This window comes from Brachionichthys hirsutus, chromosome 10, assembly GCF_040956055.1.
Source record: "Brachionichthys hirsutus isolate HB-005 chromosome 10, CSIRO-AGI_Bhir_v1, whole genome shotgun sequence".
Taxonomy (NCBI): domain Eukaryota; kingdom Metazoa; phylum Chordata; class Actinopteri; order Lophiiformes; family Brachionichthyidae; genus Brachionichthys; species Brachionichthys hirsutus.
The window spans coordinates 13105618-13133046 of NC_090906.1; the positions used below are offsets into that span (position 1 = coordinate 13105618).

The 27429-nt window shown below is 54.4% G+C and overlaps 1 protein-coding gene across 1 annotated transcript; it reads left to right on the plus strand.

The window, feature by feature from the left end:
- Positions 1-92: 92 nt before the first annotated feature.
- Positions 93-26932, plus strand: LOC137900103 (sphingosine-1-phosphate transporter SPNS2-like). The gene is made up of 12 exons (XM_068744159.1): positions 93-129; positions 9734-9799; positions 16369-16505; positions 18327-18478; positions 20001-20067; positions 21534-21676; positions 21797-21949; positions 22027-22216; positions 23112-23177; positions 23536-23634; positions 24821-24984; positions 26890-26932. Exons 1-12 carry the CDS (start codon positions 108-110, stop codon positions 26930-26932), a joined length of 1302 nt encoding a protein of 433 aa, XP_068600260.1. The 5' UTR covers positions 93-107.
- Positions 26933-27429: the final 497 nt, after the last annotated feature.

The window sequence follows — 27429 nt, forward strand, 5'->3', positions numbered from 1 at the left end:
ACCTTCATCCCTGCACACCGGGCCAGAAATTCCGCGCCGCGCTGCTCCGGTGCCGGTCACCGGCCGCCGCCGCCGGGATCCTCACCTTTGGGAACGTCCTGAACTACATGGACCGATACACGGTGGTCGGTAAGAGACGCTTCGCCTCCGCTTCTCGCAGATCAATGGAGATTATTGTCTGTGTGATGGGGGGGGGGGGGGGGGGGGGGGGGGGGCTGCCGGTCCCGCGGAGCCGCAGCTCAGACAATGGGCTTATAAACGCAACCGGCAATCTGCTAGACCCCCCCCCCGCTATCATCCTAATTAAGAGCTCCATCCACAAACCTGACTGCGCGCTCACGGAGTGTGTGTGTGTGTGTGTGCGCGCGTGTGTGTCGCCGTGCGTGAGCTCATCTGTCAGACTCATTTCAGCGTATGAGGTTCCCGTACATCACCGGGAAGGGTCGCTCCGGTTCAGGGGGTCCATCGTGCGTTATTAGACCGTTTTAATCCGGTTAGATTGAGCGGCGTTAATCCGAGTTTATTCAGATCGAACGCCGCGTCCAGTCTGTAGCGGAGGATAGATGCGTGATGGGAGATGATGTTTTATAGACGCAGGATTTGTAGTTCATTCTCAGAACAGGATCTGATCGTTGAATAGATTCAGGAGGATCATTTATTTGATTCGAATCTAAATTTGGCTGCTGGCTTGGGCGGAGGCACTGAAAGGGTTAAAGATGCTGCTGCAGCGAGGCCGATGGGATCTGATCTGCTCCAGATTGTGTTCAGATCTCTGCGAGCTCGACTCCCACTCTGCACAGGGCGGGGATTCAAACGGAATCCTCTTCATCATCATCTTCATCATCATCATCATCCCCAAAGCTTCAGGTCCGGCCGTCAAACTAAGGAAATCAGCAAGAGGGGTGTGGACCAGTCGGTCCCCGTCTCCGTCTCCGTCCCCGTCCTGTCCCCGTCCCCGTCCCCGTCCCCGTCTCCGTCCCCGTCTCCGTCTCCGTCTCCGTCTCCGTCCCCGTCCCCATCCCCGTCTCCGTCTCCGTCTCCGTCCCTGTCCCCATCCCCGTCTCCGTCCCCGTCTCCGTCCCCGTCTCCGTCTCCGTCCCCGTCTCCGTCCCCGTCTCCGTCTCCATCCCTGTCCCCGTCCCCGTCCCCGTCTCCGTCCCCGTCTCCGTCCCCGTCTCCGTCTCCGTCCCGACTTCTTCCATGTGTTTCTGGAGAAACCCTCATTGTTGGGTTCAGATCCCGCCGTCCGCTCCATCACACACACACGCACACACACACGCACACGCACACACACACACACACACACACACACACACCTAACCCCGCCCTCTCTCCTCTCCTGCTGCGTGAGCTTCACTACAGTCGTAATTCAGTGGTGGAAGCTGCGCATCTGTTGGACACACTGTCTTCTCTACGTGCATGTGTGTGTGTGTGTGTGTGCGTGCGCGCTTCATTTCCTTCTTTCATTTCAAGAGAAGGGACAGGCTGGATGCTGCAGAGGGAGGCATGTTGGATGCGAGTGGATGCAGGGAGAGTTGCGTCCCCCCGCTGCCCCCCCCGTGTGTGTGGATCACTAAAGCTTTGTCACAGAGACAGAGGGTCACCAGTTCAGACGGCGGCGCCCGTTCTGGTGGGGAAACGCACGACAGCGGCGCAAAGACTCGGATCCCTCTGTTAAACCCCGGTGTCGCCGCGCGCACGCACGCACACACACACACACACACACACACACACACACAGGGTAATTATGGTCCCAACGCCTGAGTTGCACAAAGCGCAAGGTGTGAAAGTGTCATTCTTCAGGTTTCGAATCATTTCAACGTCTTCCTTTCAACCATCATCCTATAAACTCGCTCAAAGACGGCAGCGAGCTCCCGACGCCGAGGCTCAGCTATTCGGACTCGACCCCAAGTCGCTCCTCCCGTTCCCGTGTTTCTTTTTTTGCGGCTGTCTCTGATGGAAGGTGAGGGTGAGGCTACGACGCTCCGGATGGGTTGCTTGTCTCCGGCCTTTTGGAAGCAGCCGCTGGTATTCCGTTCTGCCTCTGAGATTTGAGGGCCGCTTTGTTTCATTTCTTTGAAACCTTAAATCCGACCGCTCCGACCGCTGGCCAGAGCCCAGCGGTCGGAGCGGTCGGAGTCCCGGAGCGGACAGTCCGAGCTCCTCATCGTAAAGACGGGATTAGCTGGGTTGGTCCAGGCAGACCCCGAGCACTTGAGTAAACCCGGTTGGTGCTAACTCCACCCACCCAACATGTGCCATGAGCTGAAACGTTGGGGATCTTCTCTTCTGGGCACCTCAAGGTGAATTTTCTGTCAAGCCGTCATTCCAGGAATACCAGAAAACCGGGGTCGCGGTCCCGTAGGAGTCGGACGGGCCCTCGAGCGTTAGCTCGCGGCGCACAGACAGTGATGGCCGTGTGGCAGTAATCCCCTTAAGCCGAGCTCTTTGTTACACTTTGAGAAAGATGGAGCGATCTTTCCAGTCCGACAAGCCGCGCCGACTCTTGCAGCAGCTACTCATTACCGCCGCGTTAGCATTTAGCGAGGCAATCCCAGGGTAGGTCCTGAAGCAGGCGTCCATCTTCTTCGCGTCCTCCTGGATACACCGCACGATGCCGTGGGCGTCCGTCAGGGCTAATAAATCCTGATCCGTGCCTTGGTTGCCTCCCAGAGCGTCCCAGTAACACGAGGCGTAGCTGCAGAATGTGTCGGGATTGGACACGCGGGAAGCGTCTCCTCGCTGTGTGGGCTTCAGCTGTCGGCTGTTTCACCCGTCCCCCGTCTCCCCCGTCTCCCTCGTCTCCCCCGTCTCCCCCGTCTCCCTCTCTCGTTTTACAGCGTTCACATTAAAAGGTCCCCAAACAACAGCGGGGCCGTTAAAACAGATGGAAAGGCTTCTTGTAATTGACTTTACGGCGTCGCTGCCTTCTGCACGCCGAGGTCTCTCTGTTTTTTACCACGTCTGATGTCGAGCTGTTTTGAATTAGACGCCGCTTGAAGCGTCTTTGAACGCAAACACGATCGCTTCGGCACACTTTTTTTTTTAAACGCGGATTTCCACATCTTTTATTTCACGTCTGACGGAATAATATTGACATTATTCAGCAGATGTTACTCAGAGACATCAACAGTTACGTTACTCAAAAGGACCGGGAGGACTTTTCCAGACCGGGTTCCCACAGATATCCGGCTAATCTCTTTACATCTGCGTCCCGGCGTTCCATCTCCACCGCCGTACCAAAACAGTCTTTGTGTTCTTTAGGCTCCGGTTCGCCCGACGTCTGTAACAGTAACCGATGGAAGGCGACGGCCTCTTCCTCTGCCAGAGCAGTCGCTTTCATGTGGCTGCTCCAGGTTTTACCTCCGAGCCGTTCCCACCATGCCTGCGCTTTGCTCCGCCTGATTAGCGCCTAGCTTCGTGCTGCTACTCTCAGACTCTTGAAATCGTCAACTTTCCTACCGAAGTCCCGCATCGGGCAAGAAAGAGTTCGGGGGGGGGGGGGGGGGGGGGGCTGTTTCGACATCCAGCGCCTTATCTAATCGCCCCAACAGGCCTTTATCTGTTGGCTTCCTGCAGCTTGACGAGTCAGTTTCCCGAGACAACAGTGCTCGCCCAATCTGCCTGTTGGCCTTCGACATCGGGAGGCGATGGAATCTTGATCATTACCGATCTCCCCTTTGTTATCAGAGGAGCGCGTACGGACCGAAGTGTTGCGTCCTCCGCCTTAAAGAGCGTTGGGGAAACATTCGGTCCCCTCCGTCTGTCCTGGATCTCACAGCAAGGGAGGCGGAGCTGCAAAGAAAATGAGCGTGCGTTTGCTTTGTTCCTGCATCAGAATAGCAATCAAAGCGCCGAGATCTGCTTTTACGTGTCAATCAAAGGACTTTTTATCTTTTCAACGAGCCTGTTAGTGACGGAAACGTCCCTTTGCCTTTGCTGACGCCTCTGATGCACAATGAGATCGAAAGACGAAGCCGTGCTGCTGGAGCGCAGGCTAACTATTGATCAGAAGCACAGCGGAATGAAGCTGGAACATCCAGGGACACGGGGACATTGGATTTGTCTCCGACACATTAACCAGACCTGCAGCTTTGGATGGAGGGATGTTGGCTCTCAGCTTCCGGTGGGGGGGGGGGGGCTTGTGCATTACCTTACACTAGGTTGTAGTTGATTTCGTTTGCCGGTATCTCCCGCGTCGTCGAGATGAGATTACGGCGGCGTTTTCATTCCTGGGTTTGTCCTACGCGACTGAGGGCGTTGACCCCAGTTAAAGACTCTCTGCTGCCGCCCCGGGTCAGGGGTGGACACACACACACACACGTTTGCGTTTGCAGGACATCAGTGTTGTTGCAGGGACAACACGTGTGTGTGTGTGTCGTGCACGTGCAGGTATTGAACTTCGATGCCGGACATACCTTTAGTATTTCTGACGGATGTATGGCCTTTATTAGCACGCAACCAGACATTCGCTTTGTGTTTTGTTTCCTTCGTGAGACAAAGACGGTTTGCGTGTTTCCCCGGACGGCTGCTTACTCGCCGCCGCTCGGGGTGGCGGCTCGTTTTTACAACGGGGAGCGTTTTAAATGAAGATCGTTTTCAATGTGGTTAATGACTTCCTGTTAAGTGCATGCGACGCCCGAGGCGGCGAGCTTCAGGTATGTGGGCTATTCTTTGGTGAAACACGCCTGGTATGTGCAGGAAGTCAGGGATGAACAAAAGAGAAGCCACGGTGCGTTTTCCCACGGTGCGATCAGCTGAGACGCAACATGAAAGGGTTCCGTTTGACACGAGGCTCGGGCCTCGCCGCCGCATCAGCGGCAGAGGGGTCGCCTCGCCTTGTCTTCCCTCCGGCTGCGATGGGAATACCGGAGGTGGAACGAACACGTTTGACTTTGGACATCGTAGCGTTAGCCGCTACGCTAGTGTCCCCAAATGGAGCTGCTGCGGCTGGCATGGCGACTCATGCTTGAAGCAAGCTTATTTAGAAAGAGATCTTATCGCAATGTGCATCAAGATAAAAACAGCCCTCCTTGTTTTGGAGTTATATTTACCCTTCGTACTATCCAGTCAGGAACGGGAAGCTAAATCCGGACGAGCGGCGGAACCTGGGATAAGGTTTATTTTAAATCTAGATTTAGTCTTCAAAGGGAATCAAAGGGAAGCCAGACAGCGAATGAAACGCTTCCATTCTCCTGGCGGCAGCTAAGAGCATCGTCGAGCCTCAATTAGCCGTGTTTTAGAGGATGATTAAAGATGCCTTGCTGCAGAGCAGGGGAGATGATCCTACAGCCATCAACCCCCCCCCCATGAAACCACAAAGACCAAATAGAGATCAAATAAAACACCTCTTCCTCACATTCCTGCCATTTTTTAAACACCCTGTCCCCATATTGACGGGACTTTCCTGAATAAAACCGCAGAATGGTCGGTATGTGTGCGTGCAGGTATACGTGCGCGTGTGTTCAGGCGTGTGCACAGTAGTGTCTGCTCTGTTGGCTCTGGGCTCCGACCTGAACGGCGCTCTGTGAGCTCTCGGGACGTTTGCCGGGACACCGCCTCCATCCCGCCGCCGTCCCTCGCTGATCTCCTCGCCTCGATGGGGCTCGTCTTCAACCTTCGCTTCTCCCGCGTCGACACGAGAGGCCGAGCTCCGCTCCTCTTCGGTATTCCTGAGAGACGGTGGCGGAGGAGATTTCCCCCCATCTCTTTCCGTCTCACCATTATCTCATGCGAACAAGTGGGGCTAGCCCCGGGTGCATTATTGATGAGCTATAGGTTCAGTCTGCTCTCCTGATGCTTCACTTTGCATCTCCTCCACCACCATCAAATATTTAGCACGCACCGGCTGGGACTAATGCGCCGCAAGCTTTTGATTAGCGGGGGCAAATAAAATGACTCTATTAATCAAAGAGGGGGGGCTGGCAAACCGGCAGGCCTTTCATTTAACTCCAACCCTGCTTGGCCGTCACAGATTCAGGTGCTCAGAGGAGCAGCTGCAGGTTTTATCAGGGAACATATCAGAGTCTCCACCCTCACACGGGCGGGAAGGCGGTCGAGGAAAGTCCAGTTTGTCCATTGTGCTACCTCTCCGGTGCGAGGGGCTGCAGGACTCGATCGATCGATCGATCGCTCGCATGAGGCTAGCGCTACGCTTTTCCCAGACATCTGCTGCACGTTTCCTTTTCCGTGTGGCCAGGAAAGGAAGTGGAATGGAAAAAGTGTCCCCCCCCGCCCCCGCCCACTGTGGCCACACGGCAAAGGAGGAGAGCAGTCGGTCAGGAGCCCGCCGGCCAGAGTCGGGCATATTTGTGGTCAGCTTTCTCCTCGTTGCCGTCTGAGACGCTCGGCGGCCCGGCCCGCCTCCTGCTGTCTCTCATACACCCAAACAGCTCCACTTTCTCCTCACTCATTATGCCCCCCCCCCCCCTGTTCTAACTTTCCCAGCCTATTTATACCGACGGGGTCGACACATGAAAAGGGATCCCCCCCTTTTTGCAGGAACCAAGGGGAAGGATTTGGCCACATCAGCAGTGCGGTTCACCGCCGGCCGTCATCCTCCGGTCAGGATGAATGACTTCCATCCACTGGCTTCACACACACATGCACACACGCACACACACGCACACACACGCAGACACAGCAGGGGGAAACACAAATGCTATCCGTATAAACAATGGAAACTTCTTTACAACTCCAGATCGACCCAATTTCCAGCCGCCATCTCCGTCTTTGCTCTGGTGATGCCCGTCCGTCCGTCCCCCCCCCCCCCGCCGCTCGATGCCCTCCGTCCCTTTAGCCTCGTTTCTATGAGCAGAAATAGAACCGAGATCCTCGAGTCTCTGCCGGGGACATCAAATCAGTCCAAGCTGATGGAGTTCTGCGTGTGGCTCGCATTGGGCGTGGCATGTGTGTGTGTGTGTGTGTGTGTGTGTGTGTGGGCGGGTGTTTGTGTGCACTTATGGTGGCGAAGCGTATGCTGGTCCCAGAGGAGCGACGCTGGCACCGTGCACGAAGCTGGCGCTGCAAATACAGCATGCTGCATTCTCATTGAGACGCTTCCTCTGGGCGGCGCCATCATGGAATGATTAAAAAAAAAAACACAACTAATCCTCCACGTTACCCTAAAAAACATTTGTGTCTTCGTTGATCTGCACGGTTCATAAATCTCAGCCTGCTCAGGTAGCCGACGGGCCGCTAGCAGGCCTGGAATGGAAATCAAACGCTGAGAGAAAGCGCCATTCACCGTTCTAAATGCAGCGTTTGTGGCACGCCGGCGTTCACCGCTTTGACTCATTCCTTCTCCAGCGGCCATAAAGGCAGACTTTATGAGCGGGTGGAATAAGTGTCACTCCACGCCGGCCTCCCGACGCTGCATCGGCTCCCTGTTCTCAGGGCGAGGAGGTTAGCGTGACAGCGGACGCGCTAGCGTGCTAGGGTGCTAGCGTGGCCGTTTACTGGCCGACCAATCTGAACGAACCAGGTTCAAAATGGTGGAATTTTTAGACGCATTTATGGCCCTTCCTGACGAATAATTTACCGACGTCTTCCGGTTCGTCCGCTGGGAGACGTCTTCCGGTTCGTCCGCTCTGGAAGACGTCTTCCGGTTTGTCCGTTCTGGAAGACGTCTTCCGGTTCGTCCGCTGGGAGACGTCTTCCGGTTCGTCCGCTGGGAGACGTCTTCCGGTTCGTCCGCTGGGAGACGTCTTCCGGTTCGTCCGCTGGGAGACGTCTTCCGGTTCGTCCGCTCTGGAAGACGTCTTCCGGTTCATCCGCTGGGAGACGTCTTCCGGTTCGTCCTCTGGGAGACGTCTTCCGGTTCGTCCGCTGGGAGACGTCTTCCGGTTCGTCCGCTGGGAGACGTCTTCCGGTTCGTCCGCTCTGGAAGACGTCTTCCGGTTCGTCCGCTGGGAGACGTCTTCCGGTTCGTCCGCTGGGAGACGTCTTCCGGTTCGTCCGCTGGGAGACGTCTTCCGGTTCGTCCTCTGGGAGACGTCTTCCGGTTCGTCCGCTGGGAGACGTCTTCCGGTTCGTCCGCTGGGAGACGTCTTCCGGTTGCTGCTTTAGCCTAACGATGGGCGGGTACAGTCGAACGTCAGCGTGTCACAGGGCGTGTCCGACAAGAGGCGTTGCTTTTTGTGTGCCGTCAAGATCGTCCGCATTCCTGCCGTGTCTCTCGGTTGGCGTCACGCTCAGATGACCCCCGGAGGAAGTCGTGAGGGCGGAGCCTATGACCGTGGGAGCTAATGGATCCGTCGGGTGGGATTCGTGTTTTCCGTGCAATATTTCGGAGCGTGTTTGCAGACGCTGCATTAGAGTCCCTTTGTGTTTTCTTGACCTTCCCGTACAGCATTGCCATGGCAACTAGACTCGGTGCCGGGAACTAGGTTGAGGGTTGTGCAACCTCAGCATCAGACACGGATCTGAATCCCTCAAGTTTCGTAAGACATGACGGTAAAAGAGAAGAAGACGCCGGTTTTAAAAGGCAGGGAGGAGGAAGAGGAGGAGGAAGAGGCAGAGTTTGAGCGGCTGCCATTAGAAGGCCTCATTGGGAGTAAAGATGACAGCAGCGATTGGCTGCTTTACAGACTCGGAGCTGCCGGCGCTTTGTAATCCCTTACAGATTAGCTCGGTTCATTACACAGCGCCTGAATGCAGCGCAATAAACGCCGCCGCGCCTTCAAACGCACCGCCCCCCACGGAATAAACGACGGCGTTCATTTCAACTCCTCGACTCGCCTCGAGTTTCTCACAGATAAGATGTTGCATCTACTTTAAACTCATCTCACACGACAATGTCAAGAACATCTACCTTTATTAATGGTCTGGTAGACGGGTGTGGCTCAGACAAATGCAGACTCCGTCTGGGGGGGGGGGCTCCACCATCTGGTGCAGGAACCCCCCACCACCCCACCCCACCCCACCCCTCCCTAGCAGAGTGGGTGGAACAGCATCGTTCATCTAGAGTGAGATTTACCTGCCTCAAAACGTGAAATCGGCCTTGAAGCGGTTGCTGCAGCTACGTGTGTGTGTGTGTGTGCGTGTGTGTGTGTGTGTGCGTGTGTGTGTGTGTGTTTTCCTTTGGTGGGCCGGCTGGAGGGTTTCGCTGAAAGCGGGTGATACCTTTAAGGCGGAGGGTTGCGAGCGCGGCGGCAGGAATGCGGCCTGCAGTTTGAGAAAGCGAGCGGCTGGCCTGACTCAGGTGACAGGAATGTGACGCATGCACCTGCCGCCGGTCGCAGTCCAACCCGCGCCTGCATCACGCCGCCTCTGAAGCTCGCCGCGTTGAGGCGGCGAGGCGCGCGCATCTTCACCGTGACCCTTCCTGCCTTTTGCCAAAAGGCAAAGAGGACAAGGAAGTGTGAGCGAGTTATTTCTGAAAGCAGTCCAGAGGTCAGGTTAAACCCGGTCACGCGGGCGGGCCGGGCCCGGAGAGGAGAAGCAGACACACGAGCTGTGGTGAAATCGCCGCCGCCGACCTGCCAGCTTCACAAAGAGGCGAGCCACGCCGGCGCGCCGGATTCTGGCGCTGCGTCTTTCCGTTTCCCGTTTCAGTTAGAAAAGCAGACTCTCAAACTTTCCACGCGGAATCCGTTTGGTGGGACGTCGAAGAGACTTGAATCCGCTTCCCGTCTACACGGGGACTCCTTTAACTTCCTCACCTCGGCGGGCGCCGCTGTCCTCGTCGTCGTGGTCCAAAACGTCACTCGTGTTTTCCTGCTCTTGTTTTCAGGTGTCCTGCAAGAAATCAAGCGGCATTACGGCGTGTCAGACAGCGGACTCGGCTTGCTGCAAACAGGTACGTCTGCCGAACATCTCAGCCCGTAAGGGGGGGGCGCTACGATTCCAGTCGGCCTCCTGGAAATGTTCCCATTGGAACAGGAGCTGAATGTAATTCACTGATGTCACAAGCAAACCGTTAAAAGATGAAAGGTTCTACAACGTAATGTTCACAGCTCCTCCTCCTGTCATTCTCATCGAACGCGGCGTGGCAGAAACCATGATCCCCCCCGCCAGAACCTTTCTCATTACTTTCAAACGCATACTGGTTACATTTCCGTTAGCACAACTGCACCAGTGAGGAGCAGCAGCAGCAGGAGGAGGAGGAGGAGGAGGAGCAGGAGGAGGAGCAGGAGAAGGAGGAGCGTCTGAGGACTCTGGCTTCCTGTCCCACTCTAGACCCCAACGAACTCACCTTTTAGGGAGATACCTTGCGACGTCCCCTCATTGGAGGACAGGAGCCGGTCTTGTCTCCACGGACCCTCAGACCCAACAAACCTGCACACAAAGTGCCATTGAGGCCGAGCAGACAGGTTTGGGTTTGGGGGGGAGGGGGGGGGGGGGGAGAATACAGGCCAGTGTTCCCCCCCCCCCTCGTCTCGGTGTCGTTAGCGAGGTGAGCGGCGTGTTCAGGATAAAAATATCTGGCAGGGAAAATGAATCAGTGTTTCTCAGTGACTGACCCGTTTCATCGTTTCCACGGCTACAGGCTCCCAGTGTGGGACGTCACGGTTTATTTCACACTTTACCGCCTCTTTTTTTTTAAGCGGCTTTAGATGAAGCCTGGACAAAGAAAGTGAGATGTGTTGGACTCTTAATTCTGTTTGCATCGGACCTGCGGGGTTGTTGTGTGTGTGTGTGTGTGTGTTTGACTGGCCCGGCCTCTCCTGCCCCGTCCCGGTTCAGACTCCGGCTGGCCCCTGATCCCCAGGAGACCGATCTCTCTCACACCGGCTCGAGGAATGCCGTGTGTCCGGCCTCCGGCGCCGGCGGGCAGGGAGCCTAGGTGCGAAGAAGAGGTTGACGTAATCAGGCTGCTGTGTGAAGGCACGCATTCACAATATCCTGCTAAACCTTCTGGGTTCTCGAACCCACGATCTCCGGGCACCTGCGTGCCGAGACCCCCCCCTCCCTCCCCCTCCTTCCTCTCGCTTCGTCTGTAGCTTTCTCTCACCTGCGAAAAGTCAGCTGCCAATGAAGGTGTTTTACAAGCTGCAGGCGTTGCACGAGGCTAAAAAAATAAAATGAACGACCAGGAACTGCAGGGATGTGTCAGAATCTCTGGAGGAACTCCGGATGGGTTCCGTCCAAGGATCATTTTGACCCTCTTCTTCCCATATCTGGTTTGTTCCTGGGAAATATTAGCCTGATTCAGCAGTCGGGGAGGCAGTCAGTCCCGCTTTGACTCAAAAATACGCCTGTTTTGTCTCCTTAGCGGCAGTAAAATATAATTATGTCAATACCAGCCAAAAATCAGAGCGTGATCGAGTGTTTCCGACGGACGGCGAGCCCCGTGCTGTTCGGAACGCCGTTATCTTCCGAGTGAGATGGAGATGCTGCAGAAAAGACAAAGCAGAACGATCTGGCCCGTACGTCTTTGGGCTGCGTGTCGCGGTGAACCGGCTGCTTTCCGGTGTAAACCGGTTTCTCCATGCTAATGGCGAACGCATGGAAAATACCTCGCGGTCCGCTCGGCCGCCGCAGTAACGGCTATTTCTGTTACTTGGCAACGCCGACCGTTTCAGAAGGAGCTCACACAACACAAGTTGACTTGTGGTGCGCGCACACATCTAGATCACGCTCGTGCGTCGGCGTGTGCGCGTGCGTTCAGCCCTCTGAAGCGGAGGAGGCGTCCGTAGCCGTCGGGTCAGGCTGCGGTGAAGCCACGCCGCACGCCGCTGCAGGATGGAGTCCTCCACCGGCACGTGGAGACGGCCTCGACCGGAACTGGATCAGGACTGACGGGCCTCTGTGCTAATCCGCTAGCTGAAGCTAGCGACACCTACATGCAGCTGTGAACAGAACCGCCCCCCCCCGAGGGCCCGGGGAGCACGGAAGGTTAATGGAGCCGAGGAAGAGGAGGGGGCACACCTGGATGGCGTTACCTCAGGATGGGGAGGAGCTGGGAGGTCTATTCTTAACCAGACGGAGACAGCTGAGAGACGGGTGGGGGGGGGGGGGGGGGGTCATAATGAGCTGAATGCTTCTTTACAGCTGAAACAGGCGTAGGAATTCTCCACCGCCGGCTGAGCGTGGCGTTATTGGGGTGCGGCTGCCCACCTCGTCTGAAACTGGACGCCATGGCGACCGGCAGTCTCTGCGTGTCATCGGCCGTGCGGCCAGCGTGAGCTGTGAGGGATGAGGTGCGGCGTCGGGCTAGCGCTGAGCTCCAGGAGCCCATCGGGCTTCAACTCGACCACTTTAAACCTGAAGGAGTCGTCGGCGAGCTTCCAGCTTCTCCGCTATATAAGATGGCGTTCAGCGGCTCGTCTCCGGCCGAGACGAGAATAGAAAGATGACCTGATGATGCATCGACATCGCAGTCTTTCTGCGTGCGTGTGCGTGTGCGTGTGTGTGTGTGTGTGTGCGTGCGTGCGTCTCCGTGTCAGGCTGCTTTATAGGCCACGTCTCAGAGGAGGGCAGCTGTTGGGCGATGATTGGCACGCCGCTCCCCGTCTCCTCCTCCTCGGGTTCCCGTCGACAAACAGCACCGCAGACGAGCGACTCCCAATCCAATTAGGATTTTAAGACCAATTAAAAGCATGCTGTCAGCCCCCCCCCCCCAAATCTCTTAGATCGCACCTCGCCGTGGGGAGGCGTTGTATTTCATCACAACTTTTAGCTGATGTTTTCTGCCGCTCCTCAGGAACGTGTATTGATTGTGTGATTGTCAAAGGAGGCCTCGCATCGTAATCAGCAGGTCGTGGTCAAAGTGGGTGGGGGGGGGGGGGCTCTGTTTCCAGTCATCGTTAAACTTTGTGTCATTTGCGTCGGCACCGGCCCGGGTTTCCACGGCCCACTAGTGCCACAGTGGAGCACGTCAGTAAGTCGGATGGTTAATGGCAGCAAAGAACCCCCCCTCCCCCCTCCCCCGCTCTGCTGGAGCTGCGTCCGACGCCGTGTCATCAGCCGCAGGAAAAGTCACCCGAGGAACGACAGATTGGAGTCTGGAGCTCGACTTGCTTCCCATGTGCGTTTGGAGTTCCGGAGTTCCGGTGCGCCTCGCCGGCCGCCATGTTGTGTTCCTAGCGGCGTGTAATTCCCCCCCAGCTGCGCCCTGGGCAGGTAGGAGGAGATCTACTGCAGCTGTGCTGCCCGGCTATCGGATCTAAGAGCAGCTGAGATTGGGCGAAATAAAAAGGGGGCTTAAGTTGGCTTTAGGAAGCCTTGATGGCAGCTCCTGCAGGAAACGCAGCCCAGAGCATTCTGCAGGTCGCACGTGGTACTTATCAAGACGCAGCCGACGCCATGGTAACCCGACGCCGGCGAACCTTCGGGGAGAATTAGTGGCGACCAGATATTCGGGGAATGCAGAAATGTTTGGGGCACTACGGGAAGGGGAATCCGAAGTTCAGACGTGCCGGTTGGCTCTGGCGTCCCACTCAAACCAAAGTTATGCGTCCCGCCCTAGACTGGCAGGAAGGAAGACGACACGGACGGCGGGTAGGACCAGCGTCTGCAGCGAGCTGGGCTCCATCCATCGGGCGGTGACGAGCGGCATCGTGTCTTAGCTTCCTTTGATCTGCGGTGGCGCTCTAGTTCTCTTTGAAGAGAGTCAGAGTCGGGAGAGAAGACGTCGTTAAGAAGACGCCTTTGTGATCCGCACCTCGCCAGCGAGTCGGGCGTTAGAAAGAAACACGAAGAGGAGTAATAAAGCGTCCGTCTCCGTGCAAACACGCCCGGCTGAAAAGGACACAAAGGTGGAGCGAACCCAACAGACCCCCAAAGAGGGGGGGGGGCGGTGTGTTTGCCATGCGATGAGCGATGGCGGCGAGGCACACGCACCTGGACAAGAGAGCGCAGGTGACACAAGGTGAGCCCGAGAGACTGGCGGGATGCGACCCCGGGTCGGGCGCGCTGCCCCGACGCTACAGGAGGGAAACACCCGAATCGCATTCCTGAATGCTTTGATCCACCTTTGAAGGTGTGATAACGGAATCGCCTGTGGAATGCAGCGATTTCACGATTCTTCTAAACCGCCTCGCGTTCCACGCAGGATGTTCGGGGTCTGCTTCCAGTCACCTTGAGCGTCGCCTCGGTTACGGCGAGGATTTAAACGCGTTAGCGACACCTTCTGTGTATCAGGAGGGGGTTAAGGACTTAGGTCAGGACTTTCACATGTAATCAATGAAAGTTAAAATGCTGATTCCTCCACGCAGGGGTTGGTTTACGGAGAAACAATCAAGGAAAGGGGATCTGCTGAGCATTCCGTATCCCGGGGGGGCGGATGAGGAGCCTCTCAGGTGCTCCCTGCGGGGCAAACTGGTGTTTCACGGGGCATCAAACACACACGCGCACACGCACACACACGCTCGTGTATCTGCATCCCCTCCTGATGTGCTATTCGTGGTGGCATTGATTCATGATTCATGGGGGGTGAGTCATCCCGGGAGGTTTGGTGCCGTTGACCAATCAAAGGCTGAGCTGCATGTCCGTGTTTCGCCTCCCTCTGTGTGCAGCAGGAGAATAGTGTGTGTGTGTGTGTGTGCACGGAAGCACTAGGTACCCTTATCTTCCAGCAACACGCCTTCTTGTGTTGTGCTTCGCCCCGCACCAGATCCTTAGCCAATCAGAGTGCAGCATGATTCACTTAAATACCTTAAGTTCCACTGAAGTTCCTGTCTTTGTGTCTGCTTTTACCCTCCCCTCGCCGCTGCCGTCGCCGCGACGACGGCGCCGAGAAGACAGTAATCGGTGCTATTTTCTCACCGAGGCAGCGTGGGAAATATGAACGGCATCTTAATTGGAATTCGAAGAAGGCCTCGCCCGGTCCGGCGCTCCTACCTGAGACGGGAAAGACATTTCACGTGTTCTCAGCGGGGACATTGGAGAAGAAGAAAAGGCGTGAACCGACTTCGGTCAGGAGTTAATATCGGCGTAACGCTTTCATCGTCACCGACAGATTACAGATTTCATTCCTCAGGAATGTGTAGCATTTTGTTAGCACGTTTCCTCTTCAAAGGCCGCTTTGCAAACAGAAAAAGAGAAAGCTTTTCCTCCCACCCGTGTTCTGAAGAATGAAGTCTCTCCTGTTCATTTTCAGCGCCTGCCTTTGGGTGTGACCCGCCGTCTGAGCGGCTTTATGAATAGCTGCGGCTGGTCCTTTGTTGCCGTCAAAGCGAACGCACACCTATTTTCTTGCCACTGTTTAACAGAACATCCGGTTATGCCGACACGTTGCGTCTTTAAAATACGACATCAGTAAAACGTGACCTCTCGGATGCGATTTTAAGCGCGGTGAAACATATGGGAGGCCTCAAAGGGAGTTGAGGAATCACAGATGTCTTCATTCAGGCCTTCGGTCTGCAGCTGACGACCGACAAGGGAACAGCGGGATCATTTCATGGGAGCGTCTGTGTCTCCGTCATGCGACGCTATCGTTTCTACGTCTTTGTTCGGCTAGAGCTCTGATTTATCTCGTGAAACGGCAAACGAACCGGACAGCCTCGCCAGAACTAAAGATGATAGATGAAGATGAGGGAGGATGAAAAGAAACGGGTGTGGAGAAATTATTCTTCCCAGAGGTGTACCTGGCCGGAATAAGCAAACTGGCAATATTCCCGTACGCCAAGGAAGCAAAGCTTCGACGCGTAGCCGCCCATCGTCCGCTCGGATCAAAGCGGCTTCGGCTTCTTACGATTGGTCGAACAGAGCAACGCTGCAGGTGCACGGGTTTTGAGACAAGCCCACGTGGAAGCAGCTGGTGGTGGGTGATTGTCGACCCCCCCCCCCCCCCACAGCGTGAGCGTGTTGGAGGGAAACAGAGCAGCGGCGTAAAGGACAGAAAAGCTCTGGGGCCGCTTTAGTCGCCGACGCTTTCTGCAGGTCAGCCCAGCCAATCAATCACAGAAAACACGCACTGATCAGTTATTGCTAAACGTAACGAACACAAAGTAGCACGACTGCTTTGACACTATTTTTAACGACAGCCTCACATGATCAAAGCCACAGCGCTATAATCTGATTTGCCTCCGCGTGTCTTACGTAACTCCCCCTCCTCTCTTCACCTCCTCCTTCTTTCTGTGTCTATTTATGCTGATTACGTGTTAGAAAACTCCACCCTGCCTCCGGGAGGAACATCTCTCGCCCTTTCTCCTCCGCAAGGACAGGAAATCCATTCCGTTTGGGTTGGTCCTCCTCGTAAATACTGACTAAAAGCCCCGTGGCTCTTGTGGTTAGCGTAGGTGAGATGAGCGATGGCGTCCTCTGGCAGTCCTTCCCGGTATCTCCCGTCCAGATTGACCGGTATCACCCAGTCGATCTGGACGGGCCTTGGGTCGATGAGCGCACCTGAAAGCTTCAGGTCACTGAAGTGGAATTAGCTGAAAGCTCTCCGTTTGTAACCGCGCCGTCTTTCTCCCTCTGCAGTCTTCATCTGCAGCTTCATGGTGGCGGCTCCCATCTTCGGTTACCTGGGCGACCGCTTCAACAGAAAGGTCATCCTGAGCTGTGGCATTTTCTTCTGGTCCGTTGTTACTCTGTCGAGCTCCTTCATCAGTCAAGAGGTAGGAAACTGCTCAGGCTCACCGTGTTGTTCCACCGACGGGAACCCGTCTGGGCTAATTATTCCATTATGGTCTGGAGAAATGAAATGACAGCCACTTTGCCTTTGTAGACATTCTTAATACCCCCCCCCCCCCCCCCCCCATGGCTTCCAGCCAATCGGCTAATGAAGGCCCATGCATCAGACTTGTCTCCATTGCAACGCATTAGAAGATAAGACTATCTCCAAAAGCCCAAAACCTGTTAGACCTAGGGCTGAGAATAAAATCGACGTACTCGATTTTCTTTGTGCTAAAATCGATGTTGATTTTGCTAACTCGAGTTTTTCCCCGCCACAGTTTATCCGCGTTCCGTTCCACCTAATTTCTTAATCAGAACATTTAAGATAACATTAAGTTACTGTTGCACTTTGGCTTAAACCTGGGTTAAAGCTTCAATTTTTAAATGACAAAGCCTATTGTGAGATTTTTTGTATGCATTATAGAGCAATGCACTTTAAACGGTCCTTTATAAATGCATAGGAAAAAAGACCGACAGCTTTGTAGCATCCGAAGCTAGGTTAGCTTAATTTACGAAGCGCGTGGCGTCCCACAGCGTCCTCTCTCTTCATCCCAAAGCGGTGGATGGAAGCGACAGCTCAGAGACGCCGTCGGTCCCACGAGGGCGTCCTCTGAGCTCGGCGCCCTCGACTCATCCGTGTCTAAGAGCAAAGCGCTTTCAGGCTGTTTACTGCGCAGCCTCTGGCGAATGTGACAAAAGGCCGACTGTGCCAGTCAAACGGGATAAGAGGCGACGTCTCTTATGCAATAGCTCCCCGCCGCTGTCGCCACGAGAGACACAAGACATGTCACGCGATGAAATATTAGCGTCCGCTTACGACTGAGTCCTATCAGGACGCTCTAAAGGCAGGACGTGGCAGATTTGGAACTCGTTTCTGATTTACAGATGCAATAAAATAAAATTACCTCCCGGTACTTTTTTTCACTTTTCATTTGACCTTTCAACCCATTATTAGAATTGTCCCGGAGGACAGCAGGACACAGCGATATACAGGACGTGCAAATGAATCGATGACAGACAGGAGGAAGGAAAACACACTGAAAACAAAGGAGGCCAATCAGGGACAGGTGAAACTAATTGGGCCAATCACAAAGGCCGGACGAGACAAATACAGGAAGTGCCGAGGAAAAGGAAAGAACATACACAATAAAACAGGAAGTAAAACTACAAACGGTGATAGACTTCCTTCAAAATGCGCAGAAGAGAAGCGAGAATGTTTTCCAACACTGATAGGAGAGAAACACAAATGTATATATATATATATATACGTTACGGATGCGACGACCGGAGGCTGTTTCGTGGCTGTGACCTCGTGACGTCATGTCCCGTCCACCACGGCGGGGCCTGAAGTGACGGCTGAGGTCGGCGCCTGTTCCGCCATTAATCGCGCAACGCCGCGGTTTGACGCTATCAGGGCCCGAAGCGGGCTAGCTAGCGTTTAAGGTGTAAATATAGCATCATCCACCATTCTGTCGTTGCCATGGAAACAGCCCGCATGCTCCTATTAAACCCGTTAGAAGCGAACGTGGTTTTATGCAACAGTTCTTCTTCTTCTTAATTAGACTCGGGGGTTTATAATTCAACTTATTTTATTTTATTGAATGACGTTTATTTTTATGTTTCTGGGGGTTGAGGTTTAGGAGAATCGATGTGTGCTTATCTAACAGATAAACGTCTCTGGTGGTGTTTTCTGCTCTAATGGAGTTTCCTGTGGAGCCTCTAATTAAATGTCCGTTGCGCGTCCTTGCGTTCTCTCTCTGCAGCACTTCTGGCTCTTCGTCCTCTCCAGGGGACTGGTGGGCATCGGAGAGTCCAGCTACTCCTCCATCTCCCCCACCATCATCGGAGACTTGTTCACCAATAACAGCCGCACCATGATGCTCTCCGTCTTCTACCTGGCCATCCCTCTGGGAAGGTAAGAGACGGACGGATTCAGGACGGATCCGGGACACAGGAGACTCCTTCCTGTCTGGCTTTCCTTTTTTTTTTTTTTCGGAAGCAGCCACACAAAGAGCTCTATAGACACAACTTGGAATCGTCGGTGTGACACTCAAAGGAAGGGTGGAGGTGTTTTCTGGTGATTATTTACCTTTTGAGCTCATTCAATCAGAAAACGGGGGAGAAAACAAACAAAGCCCAGTAATAAAGGATGAATGCGTCCGCCGGCGGAGGAGCCACTTGAGGTCGATCGTTGTGTGCAGCGTTTACAGTCTGAGTCAGACCCGAGGAAAGGAAGGGCTGAACGTGTATGAAATGCACGATAGCGGGGCAAATCGGAGCCGTGAAGTTTTAACGGCGTTCAGGAGACGGAAAGGAAAGTAATTGTGTACTGAGCTGCCAAAATGTTGGGGTCACACTGATCTGCCCGGCGACAGAAACAATGGAAGGTAAACGCGGTAAAGGGCGGCACAAACATCCTATCCAGGCGCCCACATGTTTCCAGGAAGTGACCTCAGGAATCAGACCCCATTCACAGGAAATGGATTCCCCTCCCCTCGTTTTTTTTTTCTTTTTGCTATAACTTTTAAATTCGGCCTGGCGGACGGGGCTTCTGCCCGACGCCGGCCTTTGATTGGAGCGTATTTTTCATGCTTGAGTTTTATTGTCGCCGCCAAACGCTCTCTGGATGGGCTGCGATAAGATTAGCCGCTAGTCACTGGCTGGAAACATCACACGCTGTCTGATCCCGTTTATACTGCCGTGCTATTTTTGGAGAACTAATCGTGGAAGCTCAACCCCTGACTTGTTTCCCACTTTGCTTTAAATATGCAGATGTGCCAGTGCGCTCGTAAAACCGGTTAAACCGGTTTTGACCCTTCAGCAGCTGACGCCGATACTGTATTTGATCGTCGCTCTATTGATCCAGTCCATTTCAGACAAGCAGGTTTCAGTCTTGCTTCTGAAAAGATTGGTATATTTTTCTGTGGGTCAAGCAGGCTAATTGATTGATCAAATCTTTTTTTAGAGCTATCGAGGTCATGCTGATAAACAGAACTCAAAGGTAATCAGCCTGGCTGTGTTGCAGATAACAGTCAGTTAAGGTCTGCTGTTCACACGTTTACTCCTGAATGCTATCCCGCTAACTTGATCTGATCAGGCACCATTCTTTCCCGTGATGACACAAATAGAGCCTCATTGATTGGATTGAAGGCGTCGGCCAGTAACTTTTCACCTGCGTTTTGGCGCTCACGTGTTAGCCAGTTTGCTAGCAGCGCTTTGATCACTCTGTCATGAGCTCTCCGTCTCCTGTATCCAAACTACAAAACAGGGTGGCTGCAGAGTGGGCATAAGCCGAGGTGATGGACATGCGGACTAAGATAACTCCGGGCACTGACGCATCCGCTATATAAAACGTGCGCCGATGGATGGCGGCGGCGCGGGGTCACGGCTACCCACGTGACATTTCGTGTTGCTAACATGCGTTCTCCTTTCTGCAGCGGCTTGGGTTACATCCTGGGCTCCAGTGCCAAGGAGGCTGCAGGAGACTGGCACTGGGCACTGAGGGTAAGAACATCATCATCATCATCATCATCATCATGCATACAAAGACAGATGAAGAACGCGGGGGGGGGGGGACTGGAAGAGATCAGGCGTGAATTTGAGCCGAATCGCTGAGAAAGCAAACATCACTCGAAATGAAGCTATGCCCCAGAGAAGCCGCTTAAAGCCCTTAATAGCTTTAATTAAAGGTTCATTAGAAGTTATCTGCAGAGGTGTTCCACTTTTGTTCGGACTGCAGTTCAAGCAGGAAGCCTCGCTGGGCGGTTTTTCTGTGCGGACGCACGCCTGCTGCATTCTAACGAGCAGAATGGTGTTAAATCAGGAGCATAAATCACGGGCGTCGGAGCGCTTTCCTTAGTGGGACGCCACCGAGGACGCCAGACAACGTTTAGGAGTCAGCAGCTCCGTGAGGGGTCCAATGGGACGCCTGCTTTCTGCAGAGTCAGCTGTTCACGTTGCTCAAAACCCAATCACGACCGGGCTCCTCTCGTTCGTGGCACATTTATAGGAAGACATTAATGTTCTCAGCGTGTCAGGGTGGAACGCGTTCCTGGACATCGCTGGGACGGAGGAAACGGGACGTCCATTTCCTCTCGTCTCACACAAAGACCAGGGCGCTTTGTTCCAATAAAACAATCTCGAAGCCGATTAATCGCCGGCGTGGCATGGCGAGGAAAACAAACAACGGGACATGACATGGGTTTGGGGGGGGCACTGCAGGGTTTCCGTTTGTTTTTGCCCAACAGAGAGCGTTGGTGATAAGAAGGAGCGCAGGAACGAGCAGCTAATTGGTTTGATTGGCAAAAATCCATACGGGAAGTGAATAATGGGCCCCGTGGGAGTCGAGGTCAAAGGTCGCAGGTTCCTCTCTCGCCTCCTGGAATGATTCTCTGAAGGTGTTGAGAGCATAAAGGAGCGTTTTCATTTTCTCTGCGGTGAAATGAAATGTGATGTGATTGTGATGCAAATGTAGCCCGACCGAAGGCGGTAGATCCAACATGAGCTCGTGCACATTCCGCGTGTTACGGTTCACTTCTGAATATAAAAACACCCGACAAAACGCAGCAGGATGACCCCCCCCCTTTGTGAGCCATGCATTGCATCTTGCTTTTTGTCTGCCTCACAAACGCAGACGCACACTTGCACGAACACGCTAGCTAACGGCGGCGGATGGGTCTTCATAAAGCAGCTTTCAGAACCCGAAAGCTCTTTCAGACTCTTGTGTGCTTACTCACACACACACACACTCACACACACACACACTCATTAACGGACACACAGCAGTAAGCAGAGGGAATGCTCTCAGCTCCGGAGGGCTTGTATAGGATGTCGGGCGTATCGACAAACACACTGGACGTCCATTCAGACGTAAACACTCTGTTCTTTGTGCTTCCGACAAACGAACGGCTCTGCATACCGGAGAGGGGGGGCGGATCTGAGCGCTCACAGGTCGTTCTTGTTCCATGCAGGTGTCCCCGGTCTTAGGGATCACCGCTGGAACTCTGATCCTGGCCTTCGTACCCGAGCCAAAGCGAGGCAGCGCCGACCGGATGGGAGGGCGCATCAAGACGCGCACTTCCTGGCTGTTTGACATGAAGGCGCTCGCCAAGAAGTAAGGCCTCCGTTGGGATCACTGAAACCTCACCAGTCCAGACCCCCCCCCGTAGCCCCCGTAACGTTTAGTTCCACCCAGCCTCGCCTGCTTTGACGTTTATCGCCTCTTCCTCCTCAGCCGGAGCTACGTGTTCTCCTCCCTGGCGTCGGCGGCCGTGTCTTTTGCCACGGGTGCGTTCGGTATATGGATTCCTCTGTACCTGGCCCGAGCCCAGGTGGTGCAGAAGACAGCGGAGCCCTGTACCAAAGACATCTGCAGCAGCACAGACAGGTGAGCCGTCCACAAACACGGCTGAAGCTTCACCTGTGCGGGCGCAAGCACTGAACGGGCGTGTTCTCCACCTCCAGTCTGATCTTCGGGGCGATCACCTGTGTCACGGGTCTGTTGGGCGTGGTCATCGGTGCCGCCACCACCCGCCTGTGCCGTCAGAAGACGGAGCGGGCCGACCCGCTCGTGTGCGCCGTCAGCATGCTGGGCTCGGCCATCTTCATCTGCCTCATCTTCGTGGTGGCGAAGAAGAGCATCGCGGGAGCTTACGTAAGAAGCACTTCCTGCCTTGTCTCGATCGGGAGCGATCCGTCCAATCGGTCGACTTCCAGGAATCGGGGAGGGGCCCTTCGGAGGAAGGGGAAGCGTACCGTTAGCATGCTAATTAGGAATGAACCTTAAAAGGGAAGGTCTGGAAGACGAGGACTAAAGCGCTGAGGGGATTCCTTCCCTGATGCCGGTTCCGTTGGACTGATATCAGTCGCAGACGGGTAAAGATGGAGGCGGGGCGTTCGTCTGAGCGTTCCCTCTGCACGGATGTGACGGCGGCCCGGCCGACCGCTCGCAGCTGTCAAACACGTGGCTTGGATTCTGTCTCGTAAGAGTCAGCGGTGTCCGGTTTGCTGATCCCCGCCGTTGCCGGAGGTCCAGGAATAACGTGGAGGGGTTATTCCCCAGCAGGAAGCGCCTCCACCGCTGGTATGAATGAAACCAGATTCCGCTGCAGCCAAACAGCAGCTGGACCCGGCCCGTGCAGACGGAGGAACGCGCCGGCGTTTCGCGTCTCGGCTACGGTTCCTTGAAGATTACATTTTTTGTTCCGAGGAGGGCGTAAACAAAGCCGCATCGCGCAGCTGGAGCGAAACACGGGGAGAGTTGGGGTTTTCACGCGCACGGAACACCAGGAATAAACATCTCATTCCATCTCACGGCGAGTCACGGGCTGAACGCGCCGCTCGGCGGGGCCACAACGAGGGCCTGCCCCCCCCACGGCGTAATGACATGCTCTTAAACCGCAGCGGCCGCCGTGCTTCTATTCTACGCCCACGCGCTGCAGAAATACCTGCTGCCCTCGCCTCTGGATTCCTGAAGCGAGCGGCTCGTCTGGATCAGAACCGCTAAACTGACATCTCCTCCTCCTCCTTCTTCTCCTTCTCTTATTTAGGTTTGCATCTTCATAGGGGAGACGCTGCTTTTCCTGAACTGGGCCATAACAGCGGACATTTTAATGGTAAGTACTGAGAACCTGCAATTATCCACTGGGTTACTGGAAATTCCTGCAAAATAACAAAAAAAAAAGCCAACTCAATAGCAGTCATCCGTTTAGGCTCGGCCTTAAATTGGAGACGCATTCGGACCTTGCTTTTGGGCGTGGCCGACGGCCGCTATCTTTGTCGGCTTTGATTCATACGCTGCTCAAGGAAACAAAGAGAGAGGACGGCGTTTATGATGAGCCACCCGAGCAGCTCCAAATGACCCTTTACCTTCACGGGCAGGTTCTGTCCCGACCCAGCGGGCTGGGGGGGGGGGCTCTGCCTCTGTCCCTTCGTGCATTTTTAACCTCCTTGCTCCTCTCCGTCTGTGTGCAGTTTGTCATCATCCCCACACGGAGAGCGACGGCGGTTGCCTTTCAGGGCTTCATCTCCCACCTCCTGGGCGACGCGGGGAGCCCGTACCTGATTGGACTGGTAAGGCTCGCCCAGAACCGGCCGTGCGTTTAAGACCAGGAAGTCCCGGCTCAAACTCGCAGCTTCATGCCGTTCGGCGAGGCGGGCAGGTGCAAAGCGTGGGGGGGGGGGAGGGCAGTGATTAGTCAGGAGATGAAGGAGAGGTTATTAGTGGGATTCAAGCCTTCTCAAGGTCAAAGTCACTGTCCCCCCCCACACACACGTTGAGCATCCATGGGGCCTGAATACAGTTGCTGCTTTCTGCTCAATGGCGGGTGAAACACGATCCGTCAAGCCGCATTCTGCTCATTCCAGGTCGACGAGCCCAACGCCGAAAACATAGCGTGCTGCGTTAGCATCAGTAGCTTCCTCTGGCAGTGTTCGTGCTGCTGTTTGGCGACTCGCCCTGAATCCCGGCCCGACGGCTCGGCTCCGGAGCTGAGAGCGAGGATGGAGTGACACGCGTTGACGTGATCAAAGGACACGGTGGCGTTTCGCGGCGTGCTGCGGTTAGCGTTCAAGCACCTGCTAACGCATCAGGAATCCTCCTGAGCCTGAGCCGAGATCCCTCCCCTCTATCCGCGCCGGGAGGAGGAGCCAGAGGAGCACTTCATGGACTTCTCCTGTGGTGCGGATCGGGTGGAGCGGGAACGCTGGGAACGAACTCGCAGCATTTTCCCAAGAAATACATTCCGCCTGATAATTAGCTCCGCCAAGGAGGTTGTGTTTATCGGTTTGACTTTTAGCAACATAACTCAAAAGGTTGCAAAAGGTTCTTGATGAAATCAAGATTTGGGAACTGTTGGGAATGTTACCAGGAACAGGTGATACATTTTTGGTGATGATCCAGAAGAGATCCTGGATTCTGGATCACTTGGCAGTAAATGGAGCTTCAAAATGTGTTCCTCAACATCTCCGTTGATCATTGACTGATGTGTATGAACTTTGACACGGTCGTTTAGGGAGGGGGTCTCGATCTGACCACCGAATTTCATCCGGATTGAATCTGGATTGCGGATATTATTGAGATTTTTCTCATCCTACTGTACATTTAGATTAGGAAGAAGCGAGATCGCGTTGAATGACCTCTGTCCTCTCTCTTGTCTCCGTGTGTGTGTGTGTGTGATTGTGTGTGTGTGTGTGTGTGCGTGTGTGTGATTGTGTGTGTGCTGTCATTGTGTATTCGTGCCGGCACGCCCGGGTACAGATATCCGACGGCCTCCAGCAGAGCTACCCTACGTCAGCGCTGTGGGGCTTCCTCAGCCTGGGCTACGCCCTCATGCTCTGTCCCTTCATCATCGTCCTGGGGGGCATGTTCTTCCTGGCCACCGCCCTGTTTTTCCTGGACGACAGGGAGAAGGCCGAGAAGCAGTAAGTGACTCCGACATGGTTTCATTCATTCACCTCGGGAATCGGAGTCTGGGTCACGGAGAGGCTCGGAACGCCACGCTTCCGTAATGCTGATGCCGGGCTTTGACGCGAGGCCCCCGACGGCCCTGCGGCGCTCGGAGAAGCCTCGAGCCAATAGAATGTCTCCGAGCACTTCTCGCTTGTTAAAGCGTGTTTATCTGGACTCTTACCGGCTGCGTATTCATCAGTTCATATTTCCTAACTCGTGGCCTTAAAAGGCGACCACGAACCGACATCCTCTTCCGGGACGGTGAGCGACGACTTCTCCTTTTGTCGCTCCTGTTTGTTTTGTTTTTTTGCAGCTTTTTTATCGCGTTGACTCGCTCCCTGGTGCCAGCGCTGTCAGAAACGACTTCCTTCCTGCTGAAGATGAGAGACGCTTTTAGACAGGATGGCAGCCCGATGTCTGCGGCGCTGGACGGCCGGTCTTTCCCACGCCGAACCCGCTCGGGGAGATTTCACTGCGTGCACGTTTCAGTGGATTCTCTGGAGCCGAGCTGCAAATACGTCCTCTGTGCTCCGTCGATAGGAGACGTCTCAAAGGCAGCATGGGCTGCGGCTACTGTTGGGTCTGGTCCAGGGGGGGGGGCAGAACAATCGCTTGGAAGAAAGTCACTCACAGATAATAGCTTGCAGTCCAACATGTGGTTCCAGCGATGTGAACGCATTAGTGCACGTTGTGGCACATCTTCAGTCGAACTATAGACGACTCTCGCTGTACGGCAGAATTAAAGCGCAACAGATGGAGCGCGATGCCTCAGAGATGAAACAAAGACGAGCGTGATTGTGGACATTATATATATATATATATATACTGCATATATATATATAACCCATATATATATATAACTCTTCTGCGTCGAAGCCAATGCAGCTTTCGTGTCTCACCACTTTTTGAGAAGCCGCCCGTTATGAAGGCTTTTTTTTAAAAGTTATTCATCATTACAGGCTGGAAATAAAAGACTCTTTGAGTCGCGTATTTAAGACCTGAACGACACTGAAGAGGAATAAGTGTTCAAAAAGCACCTCTGAGTGTTTCGAGGTCATTAACTCGTCCAGTCTGCCGTGACGTCGCTGTCAAAAAAGGGATTAAAAGCAGCAGATACGAAAGTTCAGACTTTATAAATGATCACTAGAACGTCATGCAGTTTAGTCGTTTCTGTGTAAATACCCCACCCCCGCCCCGCTATCTGAGCTGTACCAGCCCCTAATTGGTCGTTTCCCGTCCCGTCCTGATGTGATGTCAGGGTGTTGCACTGCGCCACGCCCCGCCCTCAGACGAGTTCATCCTATATGAGCTGCTCTTATTACGCCCTTCTCTTTATTTACACGCCAAACGTAGCGTCGCATACCGCACCCCCCGATCGGCTCTTACGCAACAACCAGCGAGCGTCGCCTCTGGGGCCCGGAGCGGCGACAACGGCAGCAGAGTTGTTTCTTGGTATTTATAGATTCCATTCACATTTTAAAACTCCCCAGTTCATAAATCGCTCCCGGACTCCATCGCGGAACTCCGCTGCCGTTTCTCCTCATCGGAGCGCGTCCTCGGAGTTATTTATAAAAGGCTCAGAGCCCCACGAGCTGCTCGCTGGAGCGCACCGTTCTATTTCTAGCCTTAAAGAGCCTTTATTATTTATTAAGTCGTTAGCGTTTTCTTTTTTTTGGGGGGGGGGGGGGGGGGGGCGAGGTGCAGAGTTGCCCGTGACACCCGTCCCACGAAATCACCCAGACCCCATTCACACAGGGCACCGCTGTCCCATCGGCCCTGCGCCTGTGCCTCGCCGATTCGGGTCAGCGCGGGGTCAAACGAGATTCGCGTTTCTCTGCCCTTTTGATCGCTACAACTATTCCTCTCTCTCTCCTCAGGTCGAGCCAGCTGACACGACCGCCGTCCTCAGCCAAAGTGTGACCGGGTAAGTCCTCCTTGCTCCTCGTCGCTGCTGTTTAGTAACGGAGCATCGTTAGCATTCATGGGCCTTTTTTCTCACTGGAGAACAGAGAGATGCTTCAGCACTTAAAGCACACTTAGCCCCGAGGCTAGCCGAGGCTTAGTGAGAGCGTGAACGCGAGCGGTGATACGCCAGACCGGACCCACATGATTGATCTGTGATCCATTTCCCGTCCCATTGTGCTCCGGGAGCGTCCAGACATTCTTGGACTGGTGGTTATTTATCCGACTCTGCAGCATCTTATCAAAGCCCGAGCTCCCTTCCCTCCTTCCTGCCTTATCAGAGCAACACATGGTGCACAAGCGCTCTAATTATTAACAGAGCACAGAAATGATACAGTTATTGGCGGCGCACCAGCCAACTGTGCACAGCAGGACAATGGGGGGGGGGGGGGGGCTGCTTGTGTCGCAGAGAGAAAAACAAGATTAAACTTTGACTTGCTGATTAGAGAGACGAG